Genomic DNA, 13,889 nt, shown 5'->3' with positions numbered 1-13,889 from the left:
GGATGCTTTTGGGGGCTCCTGAATGGGCATTGAGGGGACACTGTAACTCCCAGTATGTCTTAGTGTCTCCCACAGCGTTCCCAGTGTTCCCCAGTATGTCCCAGTCCTCCCCAGGGTTTCCAAGGACAGTTTAATTTCTCTCGGTGGCCATGGCAGCCAAACCCAGCAGTGGGGTCAGTGCAGTGCCCATGGCCACAGCCCCTTGCAGTGGCCCAGTGCAGCTTGGGCTGATGATCCACCCTCACAGCTGGCCCAGGGCAGCTCTGCAGTGCCTTTGGTGGCACCTGGGGCTGGCACACACCTGAGCAGTGTGTCTGTTTGCAGTGGGGAAACTCAGGAGTTTCAGATTGCTTGAACAACTACAAAAAGGGAAAACCCCTCTTAGGCTGAGTGCAGCCAGCTCTGCAAGCACAGCAGGTCCCAGGGGAGTGAGGACAGACAGGATATGGGCAATGTGGAGCAAGGTTGTCCACACTGGGTCAGAGCTCCAGGCACAGCTTCTGTGAGCAGGCAAGAACTGATGAGGAGAGACCCTGGGTCAATAACAATCACAGAATGCTGCAACCACCTCTGCTCAAAGGAGAAATAAAACAAAAAATAAAAACTCAATTAAAATAGAAATCTGTATTTCTAAAAAGTTATTTTAAATCTTTCTTCATCACTGGACTAGGAAAACTTAAATGATTCTCACAGGGCTTTGGCGTTGTTTACATCAGACTCAGTCCCTCAGAGTGTCTTCAGAAAACTTCTCAACAACTCAAAGTTTTATTGAAACTCTGAGGTTTCTTCAAGTTGTAACGCGTTCCACTTAGGAACACAACTCACAAAGTGTCCCCAGGTTCCAGTTAGAGCAGAACACTGGAGGCAGTGATGACAGCTGGGGACAAACAAGGCCAAGGTGTCTCTGGTGCTGAGCAAAGCTGGATGTGTTTGAGGAAATGCCAAGGGCCAAGGCCTGAGCCCCAGCCCCTGGCCAGGCAGATGCTGTCCCTGCCTCCTTGCTCAGGGCTCTTGCCGGGATGGGCACTGGCATGTGGGGATGTGCAATGGCAAGGGCAGGAGCATGGGGCGGCCCCTGCCAGGCTGCTGAGCAGGGACAAGGAGGCAATGAGGCCCCAGGCCTGCAAGGGTCACTTGTCTCCTGCTCCTGCCTCAGGCCCAGGCCCAGCAGCCATGGCCAAAGTGCTGCCCAAGTTGGCTCTGGCAGGGCTGTCTTGCAGCTGCTGCACATGCCTGTGCCCTGTGCAGCCCAGGCTGTCCCACGGTGTCCCTGCCCTGCGCCTCTGTCCCTGCAGGTTGTTGGCATCCCCCGGCTGCCCCAGCTGGCTGGCCCCTTCCTTTGCTGACAGCTCTGCTATATCAGTGACTTGAGAGGATTCCTCAGGGTGAGAGAGATGGACAAGAATCTTGCTTCATGATCAGAAGGCTGGATTTATTAATATAAGATATATAATACTTTATGACTATATTAAAAGGAATAGAGAGAAAAGTTGCAGAAGCTGCTAAGCTAAGAATAGAATAGGAATCTAAAAACAAGTTTCTGTGTCCAGGCAGAAAGCAGGACAATCTCTCCTGTGAGTGGTCAGTAAAGCCAAACACTCACAGAAGACCAATCACAGATGCATCTGGTACATTCCACAACAACAGATAATAATTGTTTACATTTTTCTTCTGGGGCCTCAGCTTCCCAGAAAGGACAAATCCTAAAAGAAAGGATTTTTATGAAAATATGTCTGTGACATGTCACCTTTCCAAATTATATAAATTAAAAAGAAAAAATGCTGATGTGGAATGAACAGGAAATTTCTTCACCTGTATAACATACAATACTAACAAATCACTAAAACAATCTTACAATCTAAGAAAATGCAAAAAACAATGCCAAGAATATTGAAGTCCAAGCAGCTGAGTTTCAGGAACAGTCCATGGGCTAAAATCCTTCCTCTTGGACATATCTGAAAGTCCTTTTTGGTCCTGAATCAGAATTGCTGCAAAAAGTCCATCAATAGTTATCAAAAATCATTGACAGTCATAAAATAATTTCAAACAATTTGAACAATTTTTGGAATGTCCTTTTCTGTCCCTTCAATGCTTCAGTGTTCCAGAGCTGCTACCAGCTATTTTCAATCTTTTTTATTTAATTTTAAATTATTTTTTTTAAATTGAAAAGACCAGCCGCAGAGCAGAGCAGTGCCATAGAAGGACAGGCCCTGGGGACCCAGGCCCATGACAGAGCAGGAACCCTAAAACTGGCCCAGAAAAGGGGAACCATAGGAGAAACCACAACTCCCAGAGGCATCAGGAGGCCAAGTGATGGCCCTGGCCCAGGAACTTCTTGAGCCCAACAGCCCAGGCTAAACCCATGAGGCAGGCTCTGCATTCCCACAGGCCTGCACCGTGCTGCCAGTAAAATGGCAGCATGGGTGGTGAGATGCTTCCTTTCCCCAAAACAACCGAGGCATGCCAGCAGCAGGGAAATAGAAGCCTTCCCCAGAAATCCCATCTTCGTTCTAGGAATGTTTGTTTCCCACAGCAAACAAGCCATCAGCTCCTCCAGCTGTGCCCTCTCTCTCTGCAATGCAAATGCTTCAGGTGTGTCTCCCATCCGCCCCATGGCATCACCCCCACCCCCTGCGGGCTGGGGACCAAAGGCAGCACTCTCGGGATGCACCTGCCCCCCGCTGCTAGGGCGCAAGAGAGGTGGCAGAGCTGGCAGCCTCCATGGAACAATCCCCGACAAAACACCCCCAACCCACCGAGAATGCTGATCTTGAATGCAGGCAGACGCACTGCCCCCACAGTCAGCTGGCGAGCACCCCCTCCTCCACGGAAGGAGAGACCAGCCGCCGAGGACACTGCTACAGAGGCAACCGGACCGGGATGGTCCGAGCTCGAACACCCGGTTCCAGGGCAGCCTCTGACGCAGACACGGAGGACAGAGTCTCCGCCAGCGGCAGAACTGCTGGGGTGGCCGGTGCAAGTGGTGGGGGGGCTGAGGGGGCTGGAGAGGATTCCTCCTCCGCTGAGCTGGAAACTGCAGACGTGTCTTCGTCGCCTAGCAACAATGGCTCAGCTGCAGGAAATGGCGGGGATGCATGGGAACATGCCGCTGCTTTGTCCCTTGGCTCTGAAAGCGGCTGCAGGCATCGCACGGGGTCGGTGCCGTATTCTGCTGCTGACTCTGAAGTCAGCCGCGGAGTTGCAGTCGCCAGTGGAACGCACATTGACAGCAGCGAAACAGCCGGGAGGGGTGGCAGCGAAATAGCCACGGGCAGCGCCGGAGCAGCCGGAAGAAGCGGTGGCGGATGATCACTGTTGCTTGGCAACATCGGCGCAAACGGGGAAGCCAGCAGAAGCGGAGCCGGGATCACCCAGGAAGGTCGCGCCGAGTCTGTGTTTTTGTCGAGGACGTCTCCTAGCTACAAGGGCACAGGCGCAGGAAGCTCTGTTTCTGAATTCTTAGACGCAGGCGGGTAAGCCGGTGAAGCCATGGGCGGGACCGTACGGAGAGGGGGCAGCAGTGCTGGCAGGGGTGGGGGGGCCTCAGGGACCAGTACCACCCCCATCTCTGAGCTGGGCGGGGCCCAAGAGGCCGGCAGAGGCGGAGGCAGCGCAGGTCTTGGAGGCAGCCGCGGCGCTGGCTTGAGCGGAGCCACCCCCTCCCATCCCGCCGACGAGGGAGAAGGTGGGGGAAGAGAAGGCTCCATCTGCGCAGGCTCCAGAAAAAGAGTAAAAAAACTCCTTCGCGCAGCAAAGTTTCACCCCCCCCCCCGCCACGAAGCAGTGGGGGCTGGAAAGCAGAATCTCATCCCCCACCGGGATCTTCTCCCGCTGAGGATGGGGGGAACGGAGCAAGCCCATAGCAGTTAGAAATCCATGGAAAAACAGCTGCTCTCCGTTTCAAAACTGGGAAGAGCTTTCTAAATGCTGGGTAGACAGGAGGGAAGTCGCACCCCTGACCCCAAACAAATCGGAAAATGGAGTCCATGAACTCCCACATGAAAACATCCAAGGCATATAGCACATCAGCAAAGAACCCAAAAAGCTTTGCCCATCGAAAGAACTCATAGAGATCTGTTGCTGATAGGAAAAGTCCATTCTCTGCACTCCATTTTTGCCAGAGGGCAATAAGTTTCTCTTCTGAAGAAGAGAAACAAACCTCTTCCTCCAAGGAGTGTGTCCCCCATATGAACAGCCACAAACTACGCAAGGCTGAATCCTCAGGGACAGAAATGCCAACAGTACCTTTTGAAAGAGTCCAGCATGCTCTGGCCAGCTCCATGGTTCTGCTGCTCTTTTCTAACATTGTCCTGAAGGTCTTCCAGAAGAAGGTTCACTTGTGGTCAGCCTTGGCTGTGAACTCTGTCCAAATCAGGATCTTCAGTTCTTCAGCTCCTGGCTTGAATCCACTTCTGTGATCACTTCTAAAGGAACCATCAAATGCTACACATACAGGATTTTACCCAGTGCAGCAATTTGCTCCTCTGGTCTTATCAAATTAATTTTTGCTCTGACACGAGGGGTCACCAGACATTGCAGTGACTTGAGAGGGTTCCTCAGGGTGAGAGAGATGGACAAGAATCTTGCTTCATGATCAGAAGGCTGGATTTATTAATATAAGATATATAATACTTTATGACTATATTAAAAGGAATAGAGAGAAAAGTTGCAGAAGCTGCTAAGCTAAGAATAGAATAGGAATCTAAAAACAAGTTTCTGTGTCCAGGCAGAAAGCAGGACAATCTCTCCTGTGAGTGGTCAGTAAAGCCAAACACTCACAGAAGACCAATCACAGATGCATCTGGTACATTCCACAACAACAGATAATAATTGTTTACATTTTTCTTCTGGGGCCTCAGCTTCCCAGAAAGGACAAATCCTAAAAGAAAGGATTTTTATGAAAAGATATCTGTGACACTCTGCCTCCTGCCTGCCTCATCCTGCCCACACAAAGCCTGGGGCTGATACCAAAAGGGTTCATTCCAATTTCATGCCTGTGAACTTTCAGCACAGGAACCAGGCATGCTTCTCAGCAAGGATGGTTGGAAGAGAAGAAGAAGACATCTGGCTCATGGGTGCAGGGATAGAGAAAACAAGGACTGAATCTGGGAACTTGGGATGGGTTTAATGGAAAGGGGTAAATTGTAATTCACATTTAGCGACTGTATATGAGCAACACACTGGTAGAATTACATGTCCATGTAAGGATAGCAGTTATCCCATGTTGGGCCTTAGGCCTGAAGAAATGATCCCCTCTGAAATAGCAAATGAGTGTTAAGGAGGCTTAATCTGATATTTTGGACATTTGGTGACACAGAGACTGACAGAACCAAGGACTCAGCTGTGACACTGTGGAACCCCGTGGAAAAAAGGGTCCATTGTGATGCATTGGAACCCTGTGGAACCAAAAGTCCATTGTATCAGAGCAAGGCCTTGTGGAACCAAGGAGATCATTGCTGACAGTGTGGAAGCTCCTGGAGTCATGGGGTCATTGTGACAGTGTGGGGCTGCATGGGACCAATGGTCCATTGGGACACTGCAGAACCTTCCAGAATTAAGGAGATCATGTTATGCTCTGGAACCTCATGGAACAATGGATCCCTAGTGACACTGCAGTGCTCAGACCATTGTTGACAGTGTGAAAGCTCCTGGAACCAAAAGTCCATTGTGACACAGCAAGGCCTTCTGGAACCAAGAGTCCCTTGTGGCTCTGTGGGGCTTCCCAGAAAAAAAAGGAGAACATTTGGACACTGTGGGACCTCATGGAACCACCTGGAACTGTGAAAAAGTGGGGCCACATGGAGCCAAGGGGCCACAGAGACACTGAGGAACCTCATGGAATCAAAGGTCCATTGTTCCACTGAGGGGCCCTGTGGAACCAATGGGACCATGGTGACGCCTTTGTGCTCCTTGGAACCAAGGGGCCATTCTGGTTCTGCTTTGCCTCATGGAGCCAAGAGGCCTCCATGACACTGCAGGGCCTCGTGGAACTAAGGCAGCCTTGTGACACTGCAGGGCCCTTGGAACCAAGGGTCCATTGGGAGGTTGCAGGCCCTCATGGAACCATGGAGACCGATCTGACCGTTTGGAACCCATTTGAACCAAGGGGCCATTGTGACACCTCTGGGCCTCATGGAATCAAGGGGACCAGAGTGACAATGTGGGGCTCCATGAGACAAAGGGGCCATTCTGACACTGTGGAACCAAGGAGACCATTGCTCTGCTGCAGGACATCATGGAACCATAGAGGCCATTTTTACGCTTTGAGGCCTTGTGAAACCAAAGGGCCATTGTGGCACTTTGTGTCCGGATGGAACCAAGGAGAAAATAGTGACACTTCTGGGCCCCATGGAACTAAGGATTCATGGAACAATGTAGAACTCATGGAACCAAAGGTACATTCTGACTTTGCAGGGACTCATGGAACTAAAGGGAGGGAAAATTGTGACACTGTGGGGCCCAGTGGAAGCGAGGGGCCAGTGTGACACAGCTGGGCCTCATGCAGCCAAGGGCCACTGGGATCCTGAGGAACCCAAAAGAACCAAGGGGCCATTTTGACACTCTGCAGCTGTGGAGAGGCATTGCCTGAGAGGCATTCCCTGGGTTAGGGAGACACAAGAAGCTTCCCTCAAAAGCTGTTTGACCCCATTGGCTCCTTCCCCTTGTTCTGCGTCCCTCAGCCACTCCCTCCCCATTCCCCCATTGGCCCCATATTTGCACTGCCCCCATGGCACTGATCAGCCCCTTCCTCTCGAGATACAGAAACCTGGACTCCCCCCAGGAGTCCCGCCTTGTGACCCAGAACATCTCACTGCACGGCTGAATTAAACATCTGTGGATTACATGCAAAGGCCCTTTTTGCTTCCCTACCCTAGGCTTTATTAGCAGCTATTCTGGCTGCAACAATGGTTCATTAAGGCAGCGTGGATCCAAGGACACCATGGTGACACTGTGGGACCTCATGGATCCAGGGGGCCATTGTGACACTGAAGAACTTCATGGAATCCAGGGTCCATTGTGACACAGCAGGGCCTCAGTGGAACAAAGGAACCATTGCTGACAGTACAGAAAATCATGGAACCAAGTGGCTATGTTGACACAGCAGGGCCACATGGAACCCAGGAGAGCAATGACATTTAGGGACATCATGGAACCAGGATCCATTGTGACACTGCAGAAACAAGGAGACCATTGTTGATGCTATGGAAGGTCTTGGAACCAAGCAGCCATTGTGACACTCCAGGGCCTCATTGAACCAGGCAGACCATTGAGACACCACAGAATCTCATGGCACTGAGGGTTTATTGTGGCACAGCAGGGGCCATGGAGCCAATTGTCCATTGTGACAATGTGGATCTGAGGAGACCATAGTTACAGCATGTAAGTTTATGGAACCATGGGTCTATTGTGACAAAACAAGGCCTTGTGGAACCAAGGAGACCATTTTGACATCATGGAACCTTGTGGGACCAAGGAGACCATTGTGACATCATGGAACCTCATGGAACCAAGGGTCCATTGTTAGAGTCCAGAACCATGGAGACCATTGTGACAGTACAGAACCTGAAAGGACCAAGGTTACATTGTTATGCAGTGGGGCTTCATGGAACCAAGGAACCACTGTGACACAGCAGGGCCACTTAGAACTAATGGTCCATGGAGATACTGCAGATCCAAGGAGACCATGGTGATGCTGTGGAACCTCGTGGAGCCAAGGGGCCATTGTGACACTGAGGAACCTCTTGGAATCAAGGCAACCATGATACACTATGGAACCTCATGGAACAAAGGGGCCGTTGTGGCACTGCAGGGCCTCATTGGAACAAAGGACGTGGTTGATTGGACAGAAGCTCCTGGAAAATATGGGACATAGTGACAATGCAGAGCCTCATGGACGCAAGGAAACCATGGGGACACTGAGAAACCTTATGGAACCATGCAGCCATTTTGACACTACAGAACCAAGGAGACCATTGTGACATCATGGAACCTCATCGAACCAAGGGTCCATTGTTACAGTCCAGAACCAAGGAGACCATTGTTGACAGTACAGAACCTCAAAGGACCAAGATTCCATTCTTATGCAGTGGGGCTTCATGGAACCAAGGAACCACTGTGACACAGCAGGGCCACATGGAACCAATGGTCCATGGAGATACTGCAGATCCAAGGAGACCATGGTGATGCTGTGGAACCTCGTGGAGCTAAGGGGCCATTGTGACATTGTGGGGGTCCATGGAGCCAAATATTCATGGTGACACAGGAGGGCTGCTTGTGACCAATCGTCCATTGTGACCCTGCAGATCCAAGAGACCAGGGTGACACTGTGGCAGTTGATGGAACCAAGGGGCTGTTGTGACACACCAAGGCCTCGTGGAATCAAGGACAGCATTGTAGCAGCGCAGAACCAAGGAAGCCATTTTGACAGTACAGAACCCACCCAATAGAACCAAGGGTCCATTGTTCAACAGCAGGGCCTCATGGAACCAAGTAGCCATTGTGAAACATTGGGGCATAAGGGAGTCAAGGACACCACTGATACTGAAATCCACTGGATAGAAACTTCTGAACAGTTTTGAGTATTTGAAAGCACGTATTCTTTATTACAGCATGGTGGTCACTTGGGCCATCCTTCCTCCATTGGAGTGCATTAAGCATTGAATGATCAGAGTTTTTATCACACACATTCATTCTGTATTTATGAGCTATCCCCAGTTCCTTTGAGTTTATTTGACATAGTTTAACCCCCTTATCTCAAATGCTTTCATGGTTCTTTGGGTTTTGTCTTCAACATCCAGTGTCCTTTTAGGTGGCTGTTCCTTGACCCTCCCCCTTTTGAGTATGGCAATATTATTGTTTTGCATAACTTCTGCTTTGTCAGCCTTGTAGAGCTGAGCTGGCATTCTGCTTGCATTTTGTGAGACTTCTGCTTGCCAGAGGTACATCCTCAATCAGTTTCTCCAAGGCTGTTCTGTTCTACTGTCCTTGACAAGAGTGAATGTTGTTCTGTTCTCCTGTCCTTGTCTCAGTGCTCGCCCCACATGAGGCGTCTGCAACCCCCCAACCTATGGGCCTGGGGTGGGCAAGTGTTCCTGGGGGACAGGGATGGGACAGCTGGGCTGGACTCACCCAAGGGATGTTCCATTCCATGTCACACCATGATCAGTAATCAACTGGGGGGGGGGGGGGGGGGTGAGGGGATTAGGAGATTAATTTCTTTTTTCAGATATTTTTCTTTCAAAGCAGCACCTACACATACAGAATCCTCTCCTGCTGTAATTGGTTAAACATTTTCTGCTGATAGGAGATATCCTGTGAATTTGATTTTTTTCTATTTGTGGCTTTTTCTTTTTGTGGTTGGTTTGTTTGTGGGGATTTTGTGTTGTTGTGGGTGGGTCTTGCTTTGGTTTTTTTGATTGGGTTTGGGGTTTTTATTTTTTGTTTGGGTATGGGTTTTTCCCTATTGAACTGCCTTTCTTCTGATGCATAAGTTTTTTCTGCACTTTATTGTGGCTTGCTTGGCACCTGATGGCAAGATAAATTTACCCAACTCAGTCATCTTGCACAATTACATTTTGCAGTCACCATTAACGAGATGAGTTCAGTCACAGACTCCCTGCAATCTGGCAGCATCCATAAAGGAATTGAAAGTACATTTCATGCCATTTAAGAGACGATAGAAATGTTCCACAGTGGCGGCCAAGGGCTGGTCACTGAGGGATGTCACCAGGGCATGGCTGCCAAGAGGACTCTGAACCATGGATGACATTTGACCCTCATTGTTCAGCCAAATTCCCACCCAGCCCATGTTCCACTCCTTCAGCCCAGCTCTCTCCAGTCTGGCTCTGAGGAGACCACAGCAGACCCTGTCCCAGGCCTGGCTGAACTCTGGGCACACAACATCCCCTTCTGTTCCCTCCCACGTGGGTTCTGCAGTCCCTGCCCTGTCCTGCCAGTGCCTGGAATGGCTGCAGGAGGATTTGCCACATCCCCTTCCCTGCTGAGCCTGAGCAGGCTGTGACTCTCCCAGTCCCCCTCCCTGCCCTGTGTGCAGACTGGTTCCATGTCTGCCCTTCCCAAGTGCCCAGGACCCTCTGGGATGGCTCTGGCCTTTCCAAGGGGTTTGAGAGAGGTCCCACAGTGACACTGCCCAGCCTTCTCAACAGCCCTGACACCAAAGGCCTTTTCCACATCCCTCAGTTCCAGGTCAGTGCCCAGAACACAGCACAGCCCTGTCCAGGTCCTCAGGCTGGTTCAAAAGGGAGGCAGCTCCGATTTCTCCCCACAGATCCTCACTCTATCCAATGTCTCTCTGTGCAGTCCATGACTGCCCTGAGCATTTTTCCCTGGAGCCTCCCTGCCTGGGATATTTCTCTCTATGCTGTCATAACCACAACCCAGCAAAGAATTCAGGTGTTTTCCCAGAGGACGTTACTCTCAGAGTGAAGTGGCCTCAAGGCCCTGTTTGTTCCACTGGAATTGTGCCATCCCCGGGTGCTGCTGATGGTGTTTGTGCTCACTGGGGTTCATCTCCCCACACACACACAGGATGCACTGCTGAGATCTCCTCAGCAGAGAGCAAACATGGCCTGCTGGCTTGGTCACTTGGTGTCCCTCCATGCAGGGACAAACAACCTCCTGCAGGTGGGGACAGGCCAGTGCTGCCAATGGGGGTTGCAGGGGCTGGTGTGGGACAATTGCCCTGGGGCACCTTCCCAGGCTGTCCCAGAACAAAGACACAGGCCAGGCCCTGCTCTGCTGCTGCCCCAGGTCCATGCCAGCAGCTCTTGCTGTGCCAGGACACTGCTGTGAGCCCCCCTGCACACTCCCCCCTGCCCCAGGCCCTGGGCTTTGCTGTGCCAGGGCATTCCTGGAGCACATTGCTGACAGCAGCTCTGGAGGGGAGCAAAGCCTCCCTGCCCTGCCCTCAGGAGATGCCCTTTGCTGCTGGAGCTGCTGTGCTGGAGCCCAGCTGTGTCCCAGCAGTGCCCATGGCCTGGCCCTGCCTGTGGCCACAGCAGGGACACGAAGCAGGACAGTGACCAAGCTGCCAGAGCACTCCGGCCTTACAGCCACAGCAGGGCGGGCAAGGACAGAGTGCAGTTGGGCAGAGCAGCTCTGAAAGGACCAATCCCTTCTGCTCCCTGGCCATGCTGCTCTGCTGGGACTCTTTTCCCCTTCTTCCCCCTAACTTCACACAGGGCTCAGAGTTGGAATTCCAGATAAAACAGGCACTGCAAGGAAGCTTCTTTTCTTTAGATGTAGCGATAGCCCAATCCCTGGTTTACAGAGCTTGTGGGTCAAATTCAAGAGAAAGACAGTGAATTAGATGGTGATTAAATGATTTCATCGAGTACAACATTATGACTAAAAACCCCACTGACCCCTACCAAAGACCCAGGAAGGCCTGTTGGGCCTGTCATGAGTTCCATTCCAAAAGCTATGCAAAAGAAAACAGTCAATTTTTTACTTCTCAAAAGCAGCTAGTCATCATTTTCCTCAGGGCATCCTTGAGCTTCTGGTTTCTCAGGCTGTAGATGAGGGGGTTCAGGGCTGGAGGCACCACCGAGTACAGAACTGACACTGCCAGATCCAGGGATGGGGAGGAGATGGAGGTGGGCTTCAGGTAGGCAAAAAATGAGGTGCTGACAAACAGGGAGATCACGGCGAGGTGGGGGAGGCAGGTGGAGAAGGCTTTGTGCTGTCCCTGCTCAGAGGGGATCCTCAGCACAGCCCTGAAGATCTGCACATAGGAGAAAACAATGAACACAAAACAACCAAATGCTAAGAAGGTAGTGAAAACAGAGACTCCAAGTTCCCTGAGGTAGGATTTGGAGCAGGAGAGCTTGAGGATCTGTGGGATTTCACAGAAGAACTGGCCCAGGGCTTTGCCATGGCAGAGGGGCAGGGAAAATGTATTGGCTGTGTGCAGCAGAGCATTGAGAAAGGCACTGGCCCAGGCAGCTGCTGCCATGTGGGCACAAGCTCTGCTGCCCAGGAGGGTCCCGTAGTGCAGGGGTTTGCAGATGGACACGTAGCGGTCATAGCACATGACAGTCAAGAGAAAATACTCTGCTGAAATGAAGAAGAGAAAGGAAAATAACTGTGCAGCACATCCGGAGTAGGAAATGGTCCTGGTGTCCCAGAGGGAATTGTGCATGGCTTTGGGGACAGTGGTGCAGATGGAGCCCAGGTCGCTGAGGGCCAGGTTGAGCAGGAAGAAGAACATGGGCGTGTGCAGGTGGTGGCCGCAGGCTACGGTGCTGATGATGAGGCCGTTGCCCAGGAAGGCAGCCAGGGAGATGCCCAGCAAGAGGCAGAAGTGCAGGAGCTGCAGCTGCCGCGTGTCTGCCAATGCCAGCAGGAGGAAATGCCTGATGGAGCTGCTGTTGGACATTTGGTGCCTTTGGGTACAGGTATTTATACAGCATTAACACCTGCCTGCGAAGGAAATGGCAGTGCCAGATTGGACATTTCTTCACTCTGGGGATCGTGGACTGTTGAAGAAGACTTGAATAGCTGGACCAAGTCTTTAAGTCTATCCTATGTATTTTAGTTTAAATTCCCTTCAAAATTAATTCTCTTCCTGTGAGGGAACTTTGCTAAACTTTATTTGAGTTCGCGTCTGTGTGCTGAGTTTCTGCCTCATCTTCAGCACTGCTCTCAGCCTGAACACTCTGGAGCCCAGAAGGAAAACAGGACTCCCTGTGCCCCAGTGCAGTCAGCACTAGTCACCACACAGATGCCCTTTGTTCATTTCACCTCTTTAGATTTAAGCGTGATCACAACTAAAAGTTTCTTGAAAACAAAGTGGACTTTGTGAATTCTCCAGTTTAAAAATAATTTTCTCCCAACTCTTTGCTCTTTCCCTTTGAAGCTGGACAGGGAGGGATACCAAGGGTTGGTCGGGCCCTCTGCTGCCTGGAGTTGTGCCTACTGAGGGCAGTTTTCTATATCCAAGCCCCGTCCCTGCCAGTGCTGCCCGAGCCCAGTCAAGCCCGGGGAGCTCAGCTCTGCCCTGCAGATTCCTCCCAGCACAGGGCACTGCCCAGGGGCCATCTCCCTGGCAGCAGGGCCTTAAGAGCACGCCAGACAAACAGAGATGCTGCAAGCCAAGGTGCTGCTGCTGCTGTCTGTAGGGAGAGGAGGCTGAGGAGGCCGTTTCTGAGGGAGATGTGAGGCCCATCTGCTGATGCCCAGTGTGACAGTGCAGGAGTCTCAGTGACACAGCCAAAGCTGACAGCCCCGTTCCCTTCCCTTGAGGAGAAAGCTGAGAGCAGCCCTGGCCATGCAGAACCATCTCCAGAGCAGGAGGAATCTGCCCTGATGGAGGTGGCTCCTTCCACCCCCAACTTCTCCCCTGCAGCATCCATGGGGAGCTGCCAGGCAGGCTGAGAGCTGCCCCTGGCAGGTGGCACATGCCCTGGGCTGGCCAAGAGCCCTGAGGGCTGCAGGAGCTGCTCTGCAGGACAGCCCTGGGCAGCCCTGGCTGCAGCCCCAGCTTCACCCTATGCAGCCATCCCTGGCAGCAGGAGCCGTCCGGCCCTGTCCCTCTGATGGTGCCCAGGGCAGCCCCACTCTGCAGCACATCCTCCTCCTCCTCTTCCTGTGCCACAAAGAAACTGGGAGAGTCCTCCTGACACATTCCCCAGGCTGTGGGGTGTGCTGGCTTCAGGAGATCCCTCCAGGAGCACAGGGGACATTGCCCTGCACCCACACACTCACCATGCACAGGGCTGTGAAGATCTTTCCCCAAGTGAAGTCTCAGCTCAATGTCTTCCCAATCCTGATTGCCTTCAGCCTGTCTCTGCCTGGCTCCTGTCCCTTAGTGCCTGCAGGCAGAGCCCACAGCCCTGCAGGGCTGGGAGAGGAGCTGGCCCTGGCAAGAG

At 51.9% G+C, this 13,889-nt stretch overlaps 1 protein-coding gene across 1 annotated transcript; it reads right to left on the bottom strand.

The window, feature by feature from the left end:
- Positions 1-11,103: 11,103 nt before the first annotated feature.
- LOC134434294 (olfactory receptor 14J1-like) lies at positions 11,104-12,397 on the bottom strand. The gene has a single exon (XM_063182970.1). It carries the CDS (start codon positions 12,395-12,397, stop codon positions 11,474-11,476), a length of 924 nt encoding a protein of 307 aa, XP_063039040.1. The 3' UTR covers positions 11,104-11,473.
- Positions 12,398-13,889: the final 1,492 nt, after the last annotated feature.

This window comes from Melospiza melodia, unplaced genomic scaffold (genome assembly GCF_035770615.1).
Source record: "Melospiza melodia melodia isolate bMelMel2 unplaced genomic scaffold, bMelMel2.pri scaffold_34, whole genome shotgun sequence".
NCBI lineage: Eukaryota > Metazoa > Chordata > Aves > Passeriformes > Passerellidae > Melospiza > Melospiza melodia.
This window is presented reverse-complemented; position numbering and strand designations above follow the sequence as displayed.